This window comes from Lacerta agilis, chromosome 15 (assembly GCF_009819535.1).
Source record: "Lacerta agilis isolate rLacAgi1 chromosome 15, rLacAgi1.pri, whole genome shotgun sequence".
In the NCBI taxonomy this organism is placed as follows: domain Eukaryota; kingdom Metazoa; phylum Chordata; class Lepidosauria; order Squamata; family Lacertidae; genus Lacerta; species Lacerta agilis.
The window spans coordinates 6,829,845-6,843,818 of NC_046326.1; the positions used below are offsets into that span (position 1 = coordinate 6,829,845).

The 13,974-nt window shown below is 45.2% G+C and overlaps 1 protein-coding gene across 1 annotated transcript in view; it reads right to left on the bottom strand.

Moving 5' to 3' along the window:
• The window catches only part of ADGRA2 (adhesion G protein-coupled receptor A2), a 117,092-nt gene that overhangs the window by 19,006 nt on the left and 84,112 nt on the right, over positions 1–13,974 (bottom strand). The window contains exons 4-8 of the mRNA XM_033171597.1: positions 12,867–12,938; positions 10,781–10,852; positions 8,353–8,516; positions 6,425–6,638; positions 3,665–3,829 (exon numbers count right to left, since the gene is read on the bottom strand). Coding sequence (XP_033027488.1) covers positions 3,665–3,829; positions 6,425–6,638; positions 8,353–8,516; positions 10,781–10,852; positions 12,867–12,938 — 687 coding nt within the window. The remainder of the gene's footprint in view (positions 1–3,664; positions 3,830–6,424; positions 6,639–8,352; positions 8,517–10,780; positions 10,853–12,866; positions 12,939–13,974) is intronic.

Genomic DNA, 13,974 nt, shown 5'->3' on the forward strand with positions numbered 1-13,974 from the left:
GGGAACTGTAGTTCCAGCACCCTTAACAAACTACTGTTCCCAGGATTTTTTTTTAGGGGGGAGCAGTGTGCTTGATGTGTGCTTTAAATGTAAGGTGTGGGCTGCAAAAATGTTTATGCCCTCCTCCACCATCACCGTGGTCTCTATCTCCTCCTGTTAGCTACATTCGATTAGAGGCAGGAGCAGGAATGGCAAGAGGCAGTGGCTTGTATCTCATCCTGTGTTTGTTGCAATCAACTCTGTTTGCCTTCCTCTACAGTTCAGCTTCCGCTAAAACCTCTTCACCTCACTATCTGCAATGGCTAAAAGTGATGTAATTGATTTCAATGAACGTCAACAGAAGAGAAACGTGGGAAAAAAATGCAGTAAATAACACAATTATTTACGTTAACGTTTCCAGACTGGAAAAAAAACAACAACTCCAGTGGCGAATACTGCTCATAATGGCTTGCGTGATTTACATTTCTGACATCCGAAGAACATGCAAACTGTATCATAGAATCATAGAATCAGAGTTGGAAGAGACCCCAAGGGCCATCCAGTCCAACCCCCTGCCAAGCAGGAAACACCATCAAAGCATTCCTGACAGATGGCTGTCAAGCCTCCGCTTAAAGACCTCCAAAGAAGGAGACTCCACCACACTCCTTGGCAGCAAATTCCACTGTCGAACAGCTCTTACTGTCAGGAAATTCTTCCTAATGTTTAGGTGGAATCTTCTTTCTTGTAGTTTGAATCCATTGCCCCGTGTCCGCTTCTCTGGAGCAGCAGAAAACAACCTTTCTCCCTCCTCTATATGACATCCTTTTATATATTTGAACATGGCTATCATATCACCCCTTAACCTTCTCTTCTCCAGGCTAAACATACCCAGCTCCCTAAGCCGTTCCTCATAAGGCATCGTTTCCAGGCCTTTGACCATTTTGGTTGCCCTCCTCTGGACACGTTCCAGCTTGTCAGTATCCTTCTTGAACTGTGGTGCCCAGAACTGGACACAGTATTCCAGGCTGAGGGAATTTCTGCTCCCTGCTGGACTTCTCCAGTATTTCTGGGCAGGGGATGCAATCTCAGGTCTCTGTCATCTCATCTGCTTTGGTCCTTCAAGCTCTTTTCTGGTCCCAGGCAAGAGAGGACCAAACAATGAGGATATCTAAACCATTTCTCATCCATTCTGGGATTTAATCAGTCTCTTTCCAAGTTTCCCCACGGGATGGGAATCCCTCTGCTCTTCCCCACCCCTTCCAAACGCCCGCAGCGCTGCAAAGCCCTTCTGCGCTATACTAGGGTGTTGCATTTGTGTCACACACTGGAAGGATCAGGGAGTTTGGGTGCTGCTCCTCCTTGCCTCTAACCCCAGGCCATATCCTGCTCACGCAGAGTGCGGAGGTGGAAGGGGCCGGGATGGAGGGGGGGGGGCGCGGAGGGAGAGAAGACAGGCCCGCTGTTAATTTAAGCCACATTGACTGCGCAGTAATTTATATTCCATCAAGACCCTGCCAAGGTTACAGCGGGCTCCACAAGCCTTTTTTCTCTTGCCAGAGAAATTCCAACACCTCTGCTTCTGGAGCCTGTCTGCACTGCCAGAGCCGGGCCTCTCTCGGACAGCCTCCCTCGCAACGGAGCCTTAATCATTCCCAGATCCCGGTTGCCAGAGAGATCCTCAAGCCCATCCCCTCCCTCCCCTCTCCTCTGTGCAAGAGGGGCTCTGGGAGAGAAGGGATCAGGCACCCGAGGGCTGCCTGCCCCCTAGCTGGAGGGAGCTGGAGACATGGGACCCTATGGGGCCAAGAGGCAGCAGGGATACCAAAGAGTAAGTGAATTCTCCCATCCTTGCCAACAGCCTGCACATCTGTGCAAGTCGTCCACCTGGCAAGCATTGGAATGGGTAGGGGAAAGCTGCAGCTAAGCAGCAGAGCAGCTGCCTTGAATGCAGACCGTCCCAGATCCAACCCCAGGCAGGAATGGGAGAGTTTCCTGCCAGATACCCTGGAGAGCCTCTGCCAGTCTGTGTAGACAATTCTGAGATAGATAGGCAAACAGCCTGACTCCTTTAAGGCAGCTTCTTGTGCTTCTGCGGGAGGAATTCCCAGCTCTTTTCTGATGTGGTTGGCACAGCAAGAAATAAACAAAGCAATGCCCCCCTTTCCCCAGCAAGTCCAATGCATCAAGCAAGAAACAAAGACTTTTTAAAGTTACCCTATTTTTTATTTTATTTTTGTTACACTGGCTTTCCTTGCAACGCCACCAGGAAGACAGAAGAGGGCGGACGAGAGAAAGCACAACAATATTAATTTAAGCAGTTCCTCCTTGCAGCCTAGGAAATCAGCCTGCCATAATACCCCTTGCACATTACAGAAGGGTGAGGTTCTGGCTTCTAGGTAATGGCAATATTGCTAGCTTCTAGGAACCAGACTGGTATTTCAGAGGTTGGGATCATAACAGTAAGCCTGTGTGTCATTCAGCCACAACTTTCATACTTCTTTTTAAAGTTTCCTAAAACAGGCTGGCGCTAAGGGACGCAGGTGGCGCTGTGGTCAAAACCCCAGTGCCTAGGGCTTGCCGATCAGAAATCATCGGTTTGAATCCCCGCGACGGGGTGAGCTCCCGTTGCTCGGTCCCTGCTCCTGCCCACCTAGCAGTTCGAAAGCACGCCAAAAGTGCAAGTAGATAAATAGGTACCGCTCTGGCGGGAAGGAAAATGGTGTTTCCGTGCACTGCTCTGGTTCGCCAGAAGCGGCTTAGTCATGCTAGCCACATGACCTGGAAGCTGAACGCCGGCTCCCTCAGCCTATAGAGCGAGATGAGCACGCAACCCCAGAGTCGTCTGCGACTGGACCTAATGGTCAGAGGTACCTTTACCTTTTCCTTTTAAAACAGGGTTTATTACATAGCCCTACATTGTATAGGGCTTTGTAAGCAGTCCCATAGAAAAGTCCTATGTAAGTCCTATGTAAGCAGTCCCATGGCTATGTAAGCAGTCCCATGAGAGTCCCATGGACTGCAAAAAGATCAAACTTATTCATCCTTAAAGAAATCAGCCCTGAGTGCTCACTGCAAGGGCAGATCCTGAAGTTGAGGCTGCAGTACTTTGGCCACCTCATGAGAAGACTCCCTAGAAAAGACCCTGATGTTGGGAAAGATGGAGGGCACAAGGAGAAGGGGACGACAGAGGATGAGATGGTTGGACAGTGTTCTCAAAACGACTAGCATGAGTTTGGCCAAACTGCGGGAGGCAGTGGAAGACAGGAGTGCCTGGCGTGCTCAGGTCCATGGGGTGACAAAGAGTCGGACACGACTGAACGACTGAACAACAACAACAACAACACATTATATAGAGTTAGAAAAGATCCCCACACCTTCCCTGTAATGGTACTTGGGACCACATCAGCCCTGGCACTTGCCTCGGCCACCATGCAGACACACCAGATGAGAAACCAGTTCTCCACATTTGCTTCTTTTGATTTAGCGCATCCCTTCTTTCGTCCATTGTGCAATCATGAGGTCTAGAAACCTGACTTAAAAATAACAGCAATGGAAGCTGGTGTTTCTTACACACAGTCTCGTGGAACTGCATTCGCCACATATCAGCCTGGCTCACTCCAAGTCTTAACTCAGGCCCTGCCATTCCAAGGCCCACTCTGGTCCAGATCCCCATAGACTCTCCTACCTGAAGTCTCCACGGTTGTTGGTGACGCGCTCGGCTGGGCAGTATGAGGCCGACGTTTCCAGCACAACTATTTCGACCTTCTTGCTAACGTTGCCCTGAGCAGTGGAGATGGTGCACTCCCATTCGCCGCTGGCTGAGACATGGATGTTGGACAGGATAAGCTCGCTGGGGACAGACAGGGCTTTTAGAAACCATACGAGATTTTCTGGTTGATAGCTTTTAGGGGACAGGTATGAGGGATCTTGCAACTTTCAAATTCAAAAAATGAGGGGTGCTAAAAAGCTGTAACGCGACTTGGGAATTCAAAAGGCTTAGTATAATCAATATAATTTAGCTTTGCTTGGTAAGTAAAACATGTGTAAAATCAGTAGAAATCATTAAAAATGATTGTCAGGTACCTGCAGTTATATTATATATTAATATTATTTATTATTTTTTGTTTTTGTTTAGCATTACCCGACATTTTCAGAATGTAAAATTAAAATCCTTTGTTTTTTTCGAAAGCAGTTTCTGTGCTTTTTCATCAAAACGTAGACTTACCAAGCTACACGTTGTCCAATCACAAAAATAATAGCTGATGAAATCTGCAAAAATTAAGTTTCACCCCCTAAAATGGCACGCCCTAACGGGGTATGCAGAGAAATAACTTCCTATCCACTTTTGGTCCCAATTTCTAATGTTTCTTTCACACTGTAGAACCTGTTGTATTCGGGAACTGTGGCTTTTTGATCAATATGCCACCCAAATTTTGCCTTTTCATCAATATGCTGCCATGTCACACTAAAATTCAAATGGCAGAGAAGAGTCATGGGAAATAACAATGTGAAACTCCCAAGATTTTCCAAGTTAACAAGGTTGCAAATTGATTTTTTTCCCCCTGGAAACAATTAACACAGAAATTAGTGCTAAACGTCCTCCAGTCTAGATTCCACTAGATTTTCAGGAACGGCTTTTACATCATGTGAAAGATCACATAAAATATGGAAATTATCAGGTGAGAAAACCACAGGAAAACATAATTAAGTGCTGTCTGAATACAGTCTAACTTAGTCTGCAATTAAATCCAAGCATATGGAACTGAAACAATGCAGTTTGATACATGAAAATAAATATATCAAGATACAGGAATTAAAAATGGCATATAAATTCAGTCAAAATGTATTGCAGCTCCTTAAAGAATAGGGATGGGAGAAAAACTCAATTCAGTTTGTATTTAAAGCCAAAACTACTGTATTTGTGTTTTCTGAAACAATGTGTGTACTGAAAACACAGCCATCCTTTGAGACTTAACACTTCTCCAATTTTTTCAATGCAACTCCAGTCAAGTAAGGTGTAAAAAATGCATATACTGGGGTAAAGTATGTAAGAAAATTAATAAATATGATTGAAAATAACATACAAAATTAGGGGATATTGCTTGCTGAAATTAGTCAAAACGACATACAAAAATGTTTTATTAGGATAAATTCACACTAATACGATGACAAATTTCCACGAGGATTATTATTTTTTAAAGTCACAAATAGTTGTGGAAATGTGGAGAACTGAATTTAAGACTGGGAATGTTAGAAACATGAAGAACTGAAATCAAGAGATTTGTCCATCCCTCTTAAAGATTAACAAATTTATTATGGCACAGCTTTTCAAGGACTCAATCCCATGCAGTCTTGCATCTGATAGGGTGGACTATATACTTCATGAAACCTTATGCCATGATAAATTTGTTAGCAAGTCTCTCAGGTGCCCACTTTTGATTGCTTTTTTCTTTGTTGTAAGCTACAAACTTTTTCACAGCAAACGTCTTTGTTGCAAAAGGCAAAGTCTTTTCTCTGCTGCAAGAGACAAACACATTACCCCTAACCCTTCTGGAAACAACAAGAAGTTAAAATAGTGTGATTGCCTGTGATTCCTCTCTTGCATGGAGTTGGGTTAGATAACCACCGGGTCCCTTCTAACACTACAATTCTATGATTCAGAATATTTTCAAAAGCTTGGGAGATTTTTTATTTGGTTTTTTTAAAAAAAGGGATTTACCTGGCACGGAAATGATAACCATGTTGGCAGCAACTGGGTCTCCCCAGTGCCAGATTTACGTATAAGCTAAACAAGCTATAGCTTAGGGCCCCACTCTCTTGGGGGCCCCAAAAAAATTTAAAGGGAAAAAATACCTGGATGTACTTTTCAAAAATATAAGATAAAAAACAAATAAAATAAAACCTACATACAGCAACAGTGTTTTGTGTTGTGTAGGCTCCTATTTGTTATGTACAAATGGCTTTAGATACCTATTAGGTCCATAAATTACCATATAGCATATATTCAACACAAAAAACAGCGACAATTTGTTGTTGACAAAGGACAGCTGGACATATAAAGGGCCCCATTACCTTCAGTAGCTTAGGGCCCCATCAAACCTAAATCCGGTCCTGGGTCTCCCTGGGGAGTGATACCCCCCAAAAATGAGGTACTGCAACTGAGAATATTCTCTCTTGATCTTTGCTTGTTACCTGCCTAACCATGGATGGGATTAGACTTCCATGCAACCTGTCAAACCCTGAACTGCTTATTTGTCCTTATCTGTATCCTTCCCAAGGAACTTTGGGAACGACAGCTCACCTCTCAATAGAGCTGCAATCCCCAGCACCCTTCACAAACTACAGTTCCCATGGTGCTTGCGGGGAAGCCATGTGTTTAAACTGTATGGTGCAGACGTGAAGTTTCTCCCTTTCCCCTCAGCCCAAGGCAGCAAAGCCCCAGTACCTCGTGATGAAGGTGCAGTCATGGACGAGGCTCTCCTCCAGGATTATCCCGTTTCGTTCATCCCCCTGCACCAAGGCACGGTTGTGGTACCACAAAATGTGTGTGCTGTTGTCCAGGTAGGTGGCTGTGCACTGGAAAGGGAGGCGGTCGCCTTGGAAGACCACTTGCCGCAAGGAGGGGATCAGCAGGTGGGTGTGCAGCTCTGGGGTCCCTTCTGCGGGAGGGAGGGAGGGAGAGATCCCACTCAGGTTGTGCAGGGAGGGAGAGAAGGGTGCTGAGAACAAGGCGGTCCCAGGCCCTGCCACGCAAAGATGCCAACTTGCACACAGGTGCCTCTAACACGGTTATGTCTTGCACTTAAGGTGGAAAAGTGATACTCAGAAGTTTACATAGAGGAAAGCTCATTTAGGCAACCAATTCTAATTACACAGATGGAGCAAATTTCCTTCTGCTTCTGTCAGTTATGGAGAGCATGGTAGGGCATTGCAGCTCAAATATTTGGCTATTGGGGATTTCTGTTCTTCAGCTATCACTTCTGGGCTCCTTCTCTGAGCACCACCCACTCGCTTTCAAAGCTATATCCCAGTTTTAAGGACTATATTTTTAAAAAGCTGATTGTTACCGAGCTGCTGGATTCTCCACACAACCCCCAGTCCAGTGCCCATGAGGTTCAGTTCCAGAATACACATCGTCGGGCCTGAATGGACATTCATGTTCCTCACTTCTACCACCATAAAACTGTGAGGCAGACATCAAGGGACTTTGCTACGTAGGTTTCAAGTTGCCCCCTCCCCGAAACTCAGCGGAGAAGCAGCAAAAAGACCAGACTTGCTTCCATTGAGGGCTGGGAGATTTCCAGCTGCTCAGCCAGACTCTCTTGCCCCAGAAGAAGTTGCTGTTTGGAAGGCAGTCACCAGGGCGTACCTAGGGGTTGGCGAGGTTGCTGCCCCCCAAATGCCCAAGCGGGCACAAAAAAAAATTGCCTATCCACACTGGCTTGCAGTGGCCAGGAGCCCACCCACCCACCCACCCATGGGCTCCACGGGCTACTCCTGCCCTGTTGTGGGCAGCTGGGCTAGGCACACAGCTGTCTCTGCATGCCTCTGGTGCCTGAAAGAGCATGAAAGGGGACAGAAAGCAAACTTCTCGAGTTTCTGGTTCATGGTCTCTCCCAGCTTTGGAGGCGCCAATGCAGCTCCTTGCCAAGGGTGCAAGGGAGCCTAGGTATGCCTTGGGCAGTCACCAAAAGCTCATGCCAAAGGGACAGCAACCAGGGATGTGTGCACCGTGGTTTTTCTGCCTTGAATATGATTTTTATGGTGAGGACTTTGATAAGCTGCTTTGAAAACCTCTTGGGGCTAAGTGTGTGTTCATGTATACTTGGTATGGGGAACCTTGGATCCTCCAGATGTAACTGGACTCCAACTCCCATGTGTCCCAGCTAACATGCTCAGCAATGAGGCATGATGGGAGATGTAGTCCAACACCATCTGAAGGGCCATAGGTTCCCCATCCCTGACTTATACCAATAGCAAACTCAGGGGTTGGGCTATAACAGCTACAGAGTCAACTTGGGTCTACTGAGAAACAAGGGGGAATATCAGCATGCTTGTGAGAACCCCCAGCTTGGCAGAAGTAGAAAAATACTATTTAGGAAAGGGAAGCCTAAGGTGTCCAAAGAAAAATACTATTTATGAAAGGGAAGCCTAAGGTGTCCAAAGTGCCCCAGTGTGGACTGAGCATGAACTGAGCTTGCTCTGTTACGGCAGGATGCTGCCCGTTTTCAGGGTCGGAAGGGAAGCGGGATAGTGTGTTCTGCAAGACGACGTGGCTGGCTAGCTGGAACAGGGGCACTCCCACCCTGCACGGGTTCCTGCCGGTCCCACTAGTAAATAAACACACCCTGCCCGTCCAGCCGGGTGCCTCACCGCAGCGCATCTGGCTTTCCCGGATGTTGCGTAGCAGCTTCCCATGCAGGCTGCCAGGGTAGATACACAGCGTCTTATCGGAGATCTGGATGGAGCGGTTTTTGGACCAGGCAGGGACCCAGCGCATGTTGCAGTCGCACGTCAGGTATTCGGTGGCAAAGTCACTGGAAGGGAAGGAACAGAGCCACATGCTGGGATTAAGCAGAATTGTTGTGCGGGGAAAGGGGTTGTAGAAGACAAGAAGAGGAGGCCTATGTAAAGAGCTCTGCTCTCCTAACTCCTTCCTTGAAAAGGCCTAGCATCCAATCTTTGAGGTACACAGATGGGCGGCCTTTTCCGCTTTCAGATTTCCAACCTGGTCCAACCAGAATTTGCACGTGTGTGCACTTTTCTTTGAGAATGCTTTTGGGGGCATTTGGGGTGTGTGTGTTGGAGAACTGCCATCACAAAATGTTGAGAGGTGTGAACCTTGAAGGGAAGCTGTGTTTTGGCTTGTGTATTAGTTCGTGAAGCATGAACTGTGGAGGTATGCATTAAAATGAGAACTAAATGGATTTCTCCCCACTTTGGAGTTGATAATGCCTCTAAGAAACGGCAAGTAAGGAATAGGGTTGCCGGGTGTCCACTATTTGAGTGGACAGTCCACTTTTTTCACATTATGTTCACTATTTTTTTTCCACAAAATAGTGGACATTTTTTTATTCAAAAGCTTTATGATGAAATGGTATTTTAATACGTGTTAAAATGTTTGTAAGAAAATATATAATTTAATTTAATTTAATTTAACACACACCCCCGGCTTGTCCGCTATTTTTTGGAAGCAGACCTGGCAACCCTAGTAAGGAAGCTCTTCCAATTTTGGCAGGAACACCTAATACAGCACTGCCAGTGGTGCCCACACATCAGCTGCTAAACCATCTTGTTTCTCTCCCTCCTAGTAAGTTGTTTATGTTGCAATTACTCTGTTTTTCAGGTTTTTATATTTCGTAAACTGCTTAGAAGCCAACTCCGGTCTTAAGTGGCATAATATTTTAATAATAATAATAATAATAATAATAATAATAATAATATGGCTATGAAGAATTCTCTTCCCCCCATGTTGTATTTGCAATGTTTTAGACACGTGCTGCTTTCTCCTAGCTAGCGCCTCCATTGCCATTATGAAAATGGGTTTAGGCGCCCATCAGTTTACCATTGTACCATCAATAGGGCTGATTCTGTTTCACAGGAAAGCTGAGCAACCGTCTAAGGCAACACAGTTCAAAAGGTGTCCATCACAGTGGAGGCAACACATGAGTTCAGGCTCCCATGCTCCACTCCTTGCAGAAGCTGAAAGCATGTCCCTGTGACTTCAGAGACAACCACAGGAGGTTCCGAGGAACACCCTAATCTTACATGGGGAAGGGGGGTGCTCTCATCCTCTCAGCCCCACCCTGCTTAGGACAGCAAAATAGCATGATCTGGCACCAGCCAGATTCAACCCAATCTCAGCACCAAGTGCTTAAGACGAAACTCAGTTGCCTCTACTCGGCTTGCCCTTTCTTTCTTTCTTTCTTTTACTAAATATATATTTTATTAGAAAATATAACAATGTTACATAGAAAACCTTGCATACACTCATTTACACACACATAATCATAACCAAAGCACACTCATAACAATAATGAAAACAAATTATATACAGGTGAAACTCAAAAAATTAGAATATCATGGAAAAGTCCATTTATGTAAGCAATTGTTTTCATTAGCTACTGGAGTTTAATATATGAGATAGACTCACGACATTCAAAGCGAGATATGTCAAGCCTTTGTTTGTTATAATTGTGATGATTATGGCGTACAGCTGATGAAAACCCCAAAGTTAATTTGGGGTTCTCATCAGCTGTACGCCATAATCATCACAATTATAACAAATAAAGGCTTGACATATCTCGCTTTGAATGTCGTGAGTCTATCTCATATATTAGTTTCACCTTTTAAGTTGAATTACTGAAAGAAATGAACCTTTCCACGATATTCTAATTTTTCGAGTTTCACCTGTATATTATACATATCCACACACTAACTCTTCCCACCACCTGCACCACCTAGTGCGATAGACTTCCAATCACGTAAGCTGTAATGTCTTTTAGCCTCCATTAATTTCCCTCACATATTGTTGACTTTGTGCATTTCTTAACATTCTATACTTCATTACTATAAAGACTAAATGATATTACATATTTCATCTTCCATTTTCTCCTTATGTTAACCACAGAATTTGCCTTAATCTGATAAAAGTTCTGGCTTTTCAATCTAATTTTTTAGATATTCTTAAATGTCTTTCACTCTTTCTCTATTTTTTCTTTTGGAACCCTTCCGATATTTCCTATTAATTTGACCAAATTATTTGACCCTTCTTTCAACATGCAGGAGAGGAAATACTCACAGAACTTTCAGAGACAGCAGCTCATCAAAGACCCCACTCTGGATGCTGGAGAAAATATTCCCTGACATATTCCTGCGGAAGAGCAGAATGAACAAGTCCTTTGAGTGGGCCAGAGTTGGCCAAGCATGCTCTTTCACTTGATGGCATGATGGGGACATGATTTCTGTTACAGTGTTGGTGTTTTCATGTTCTGGACAGGGATAGCCTGGCTCTGCTCACCTCAAGTTTAGATTACTGTGATGTGTTGTACGTGGGGCTGCCTTTGAAGACAGTTCTGACACTGCAGCTAGTGCAGAATTTAGTGTCCAGATTGTGGACTGGGAATAGGAGGACTGATCAAATAACCACGACCCTAGCACAACTGCATTGGCTGCCAATTCGTTTCCAGACTCAAGTCAAAGTGCTGTTTTTGACCTAATACCATAGGGACTGCTTCTCCCCACATGAGCCTAGCCAGGCCCTCAGTTCATCATCTGAGGCCCTTCTTCATGTGCCCCTTCTGACGGAGCTGCAGAAAGTGGCAACATAAGAATGGGCCTTTTAGTGGTGGCTCCTTGGCTGTGAAATGTTCTTCCAAAACTGCCACCTTCATTACCAGTTTTGAATGCCCAAGGCATTCCTGTTCATCCAAACGTTTGGGGCTCGATTGAGTCACAGGGTATGATTATATCCAAGCTTGCATTGGTGTTCCTTTTTTGTGGGGTGGGGTAGGATTTGTTCTTTTTATGCTATTGCAAGACGAATGCTACTAGTTAATTATTTTTTAATAAATACTAGTTAATTATTTTTTAATAAATACTAGTTAATTATTTTTTAATAAATACTAGTTAATTATTTTTTAATAAATGGACATAAATCTGATATCAGGAATCACAAGACAGAGAAACCAGTAGGAGAACACTTCAATCTCCCAGAACATTCTATAAAAGATCTCAATGTAGCTGTGTTAATACAAAGAAATTTCAGAAATAGACTGGAAAGAGAAGTGGCTGAATTGCAACTAATCACCAAACTTAAAACCATGGAGAAACCTGGTCTGAACAAAGACATTGGATTCTTATCTCATTATACATGACAAAGCTATCTTTAGCCATCTCACCCCTTGCCTTTCCCTGCAAGACTAATTGCAGCCTTTAAGAGTCGTCAACAGGTTTTCCACACCTATCAGCTGATCACCCATTCCCACCAACCTTCTGAGTAATACCCCTCCCCACTCCCTCGCTATATATAAGCGTCTGGTGACTTCTGTTTCAGTGTATCTGAAGAAGTGTGCATGCACACGAAAGCTCATACCAAGAACAAACTTAGTTGGTCTCTAAGGTGCTACTGGACGGAATTATTTATTTTATTTTGTTTTTGTTTTTTTAAAAAAATCATTTTTTATATATTTGCTAAATTTTGCATTATGTATGCTTTTATAATAGTAAGTTGCTTTGAGGCATTTTTGTAGCAAGCAACAAATAAATGGAACATAACGTGTGTTTTATCATATGGGCCGTAGCTTGGAATTGCTGGTCACCATCCTCTTTGAAAGGAAGTCCTCCTAATAAGCAGCAATTCAGTGTTGTCTGGCTCAATGCAACCAAAGAGTCAAGAAATTGGTTCAGGCAAAAGGCCCACCTAGTCTACCGTCCTTGTTCTCACAGTGATGAGCCAGATGTCTGTGGGAACCCCAGAAGCAGGACCTGAGCACAGCAGCACTCACGCCACATGGGATTCCCAGCAACTCCTATTCCTAGACCTACTGCCTCCGACAGCAGAGTGAGAACGTAGCCATTGTGGCTAGCAGTTATAGTAGAAAACCAAAGCACAACATTTCATAACTTGCATGGGCAGGAGGTATATATTTGACAGCAGGGGTAGACAACCTGGTGCCCTCCAGACGTTGTTGAACTCCAACTCCCATCGACCCTAGAAAATATGTGGTCAGAGATTATGGTCATTGTAGTCCAGCAACAACTGGAGTGCACAAAGTTGGCCACTCCTGCGTGGCAGCCAAGGAATCGGTCTGCTGAGCAAAGATTCAGTCACTAACACAAATGCTGAAGACTTTGGCCCAAAGGATGCCCCCACCATGAATACTCACAAGCGGATGAGGCTGACCAATCCCTGGAAGATGCCAGAGCTGAGACACCCAATGCGGTTGTTGGAGAGGTCCCTGTTGAATAATCAGAGGAGACAAAAGAGCCGTGAGAGGACCGTGGAAGCCATGGGCAATGCCAGGAGGAAATGCAGCCTACAGGACCCAGAGGTCAAACTAAAAGGGACATGATGGCTCAATGAGTAGTCCATCGGCAAACAGCAGCCGCCACCATGTCATACTGATGTTCTGCAAGTTGTCTTCTCCAGGATATCTGCTTAGCAACATGGAGAGGGTGTGAGAAATAATGTTACTGGAGGTGGATTTTGTTGAGCATGAGAATCTAGGTCTTTTCAGGAGCCATTCCTGAACAGGGTATCCTGACCGCTGGAGGGTGTGGGGCTGCACATGCCAGCCTCTACACCAATGGCCCTGGGGGTGCCGTCCTCACCCACTCTTATCACAAAGGGGCTTATAGGCCTCCCCATATTTGGGAAACCATGTGGGGGACATTGGGGTGGTGCTTATGTAGTTGGAATACTCTGTGGAATGAGTTGTTCTCGTGTGCTAGCATCGATTGAGATTCTAGCTGGGAACTCACTGGATGGTCAGAGTGATGTTGGAAGCAGCAGACAGGAGATGGCAATTCATGGGGGTGAAACAATGATTTAATGGAAGGCAGGGGCCGTGCCAGAGATGGCCAAGGGTGGGAGAGAACAGCCCTTTGACATCTACTTTCTCCCTTCCTGCCATAGTCTCCAGTGACAGAACAGGTAAAGGTAAAGGGACCCCTGACCATTAGGTCCAGTCGTGTCTGACTCTGGGGTTGCGGCGCTCATCTCGCTTTACTGGCCGAGGGAGCCGGCGTACAGCTTCCGAGTCATGTGGCCAGCATGACAAAGCCGTTTCTGGCGAACCAGAGCAGCGCATGGAAACGCCGTTTACCTTCCCGCCGGAGCGGTACCTATTTATCTACTTGCACTTCTGACGTGCTTTTGAACTGCTACGTGGGCAGGAGCAGGGACCGAGCAACGGGAGCTCATCCCATCGCGGGGATTCAAACCGCCGACCTTCTGAACGGCAAGCCCTAGGAAGACAAACTGAAATGGGTTCA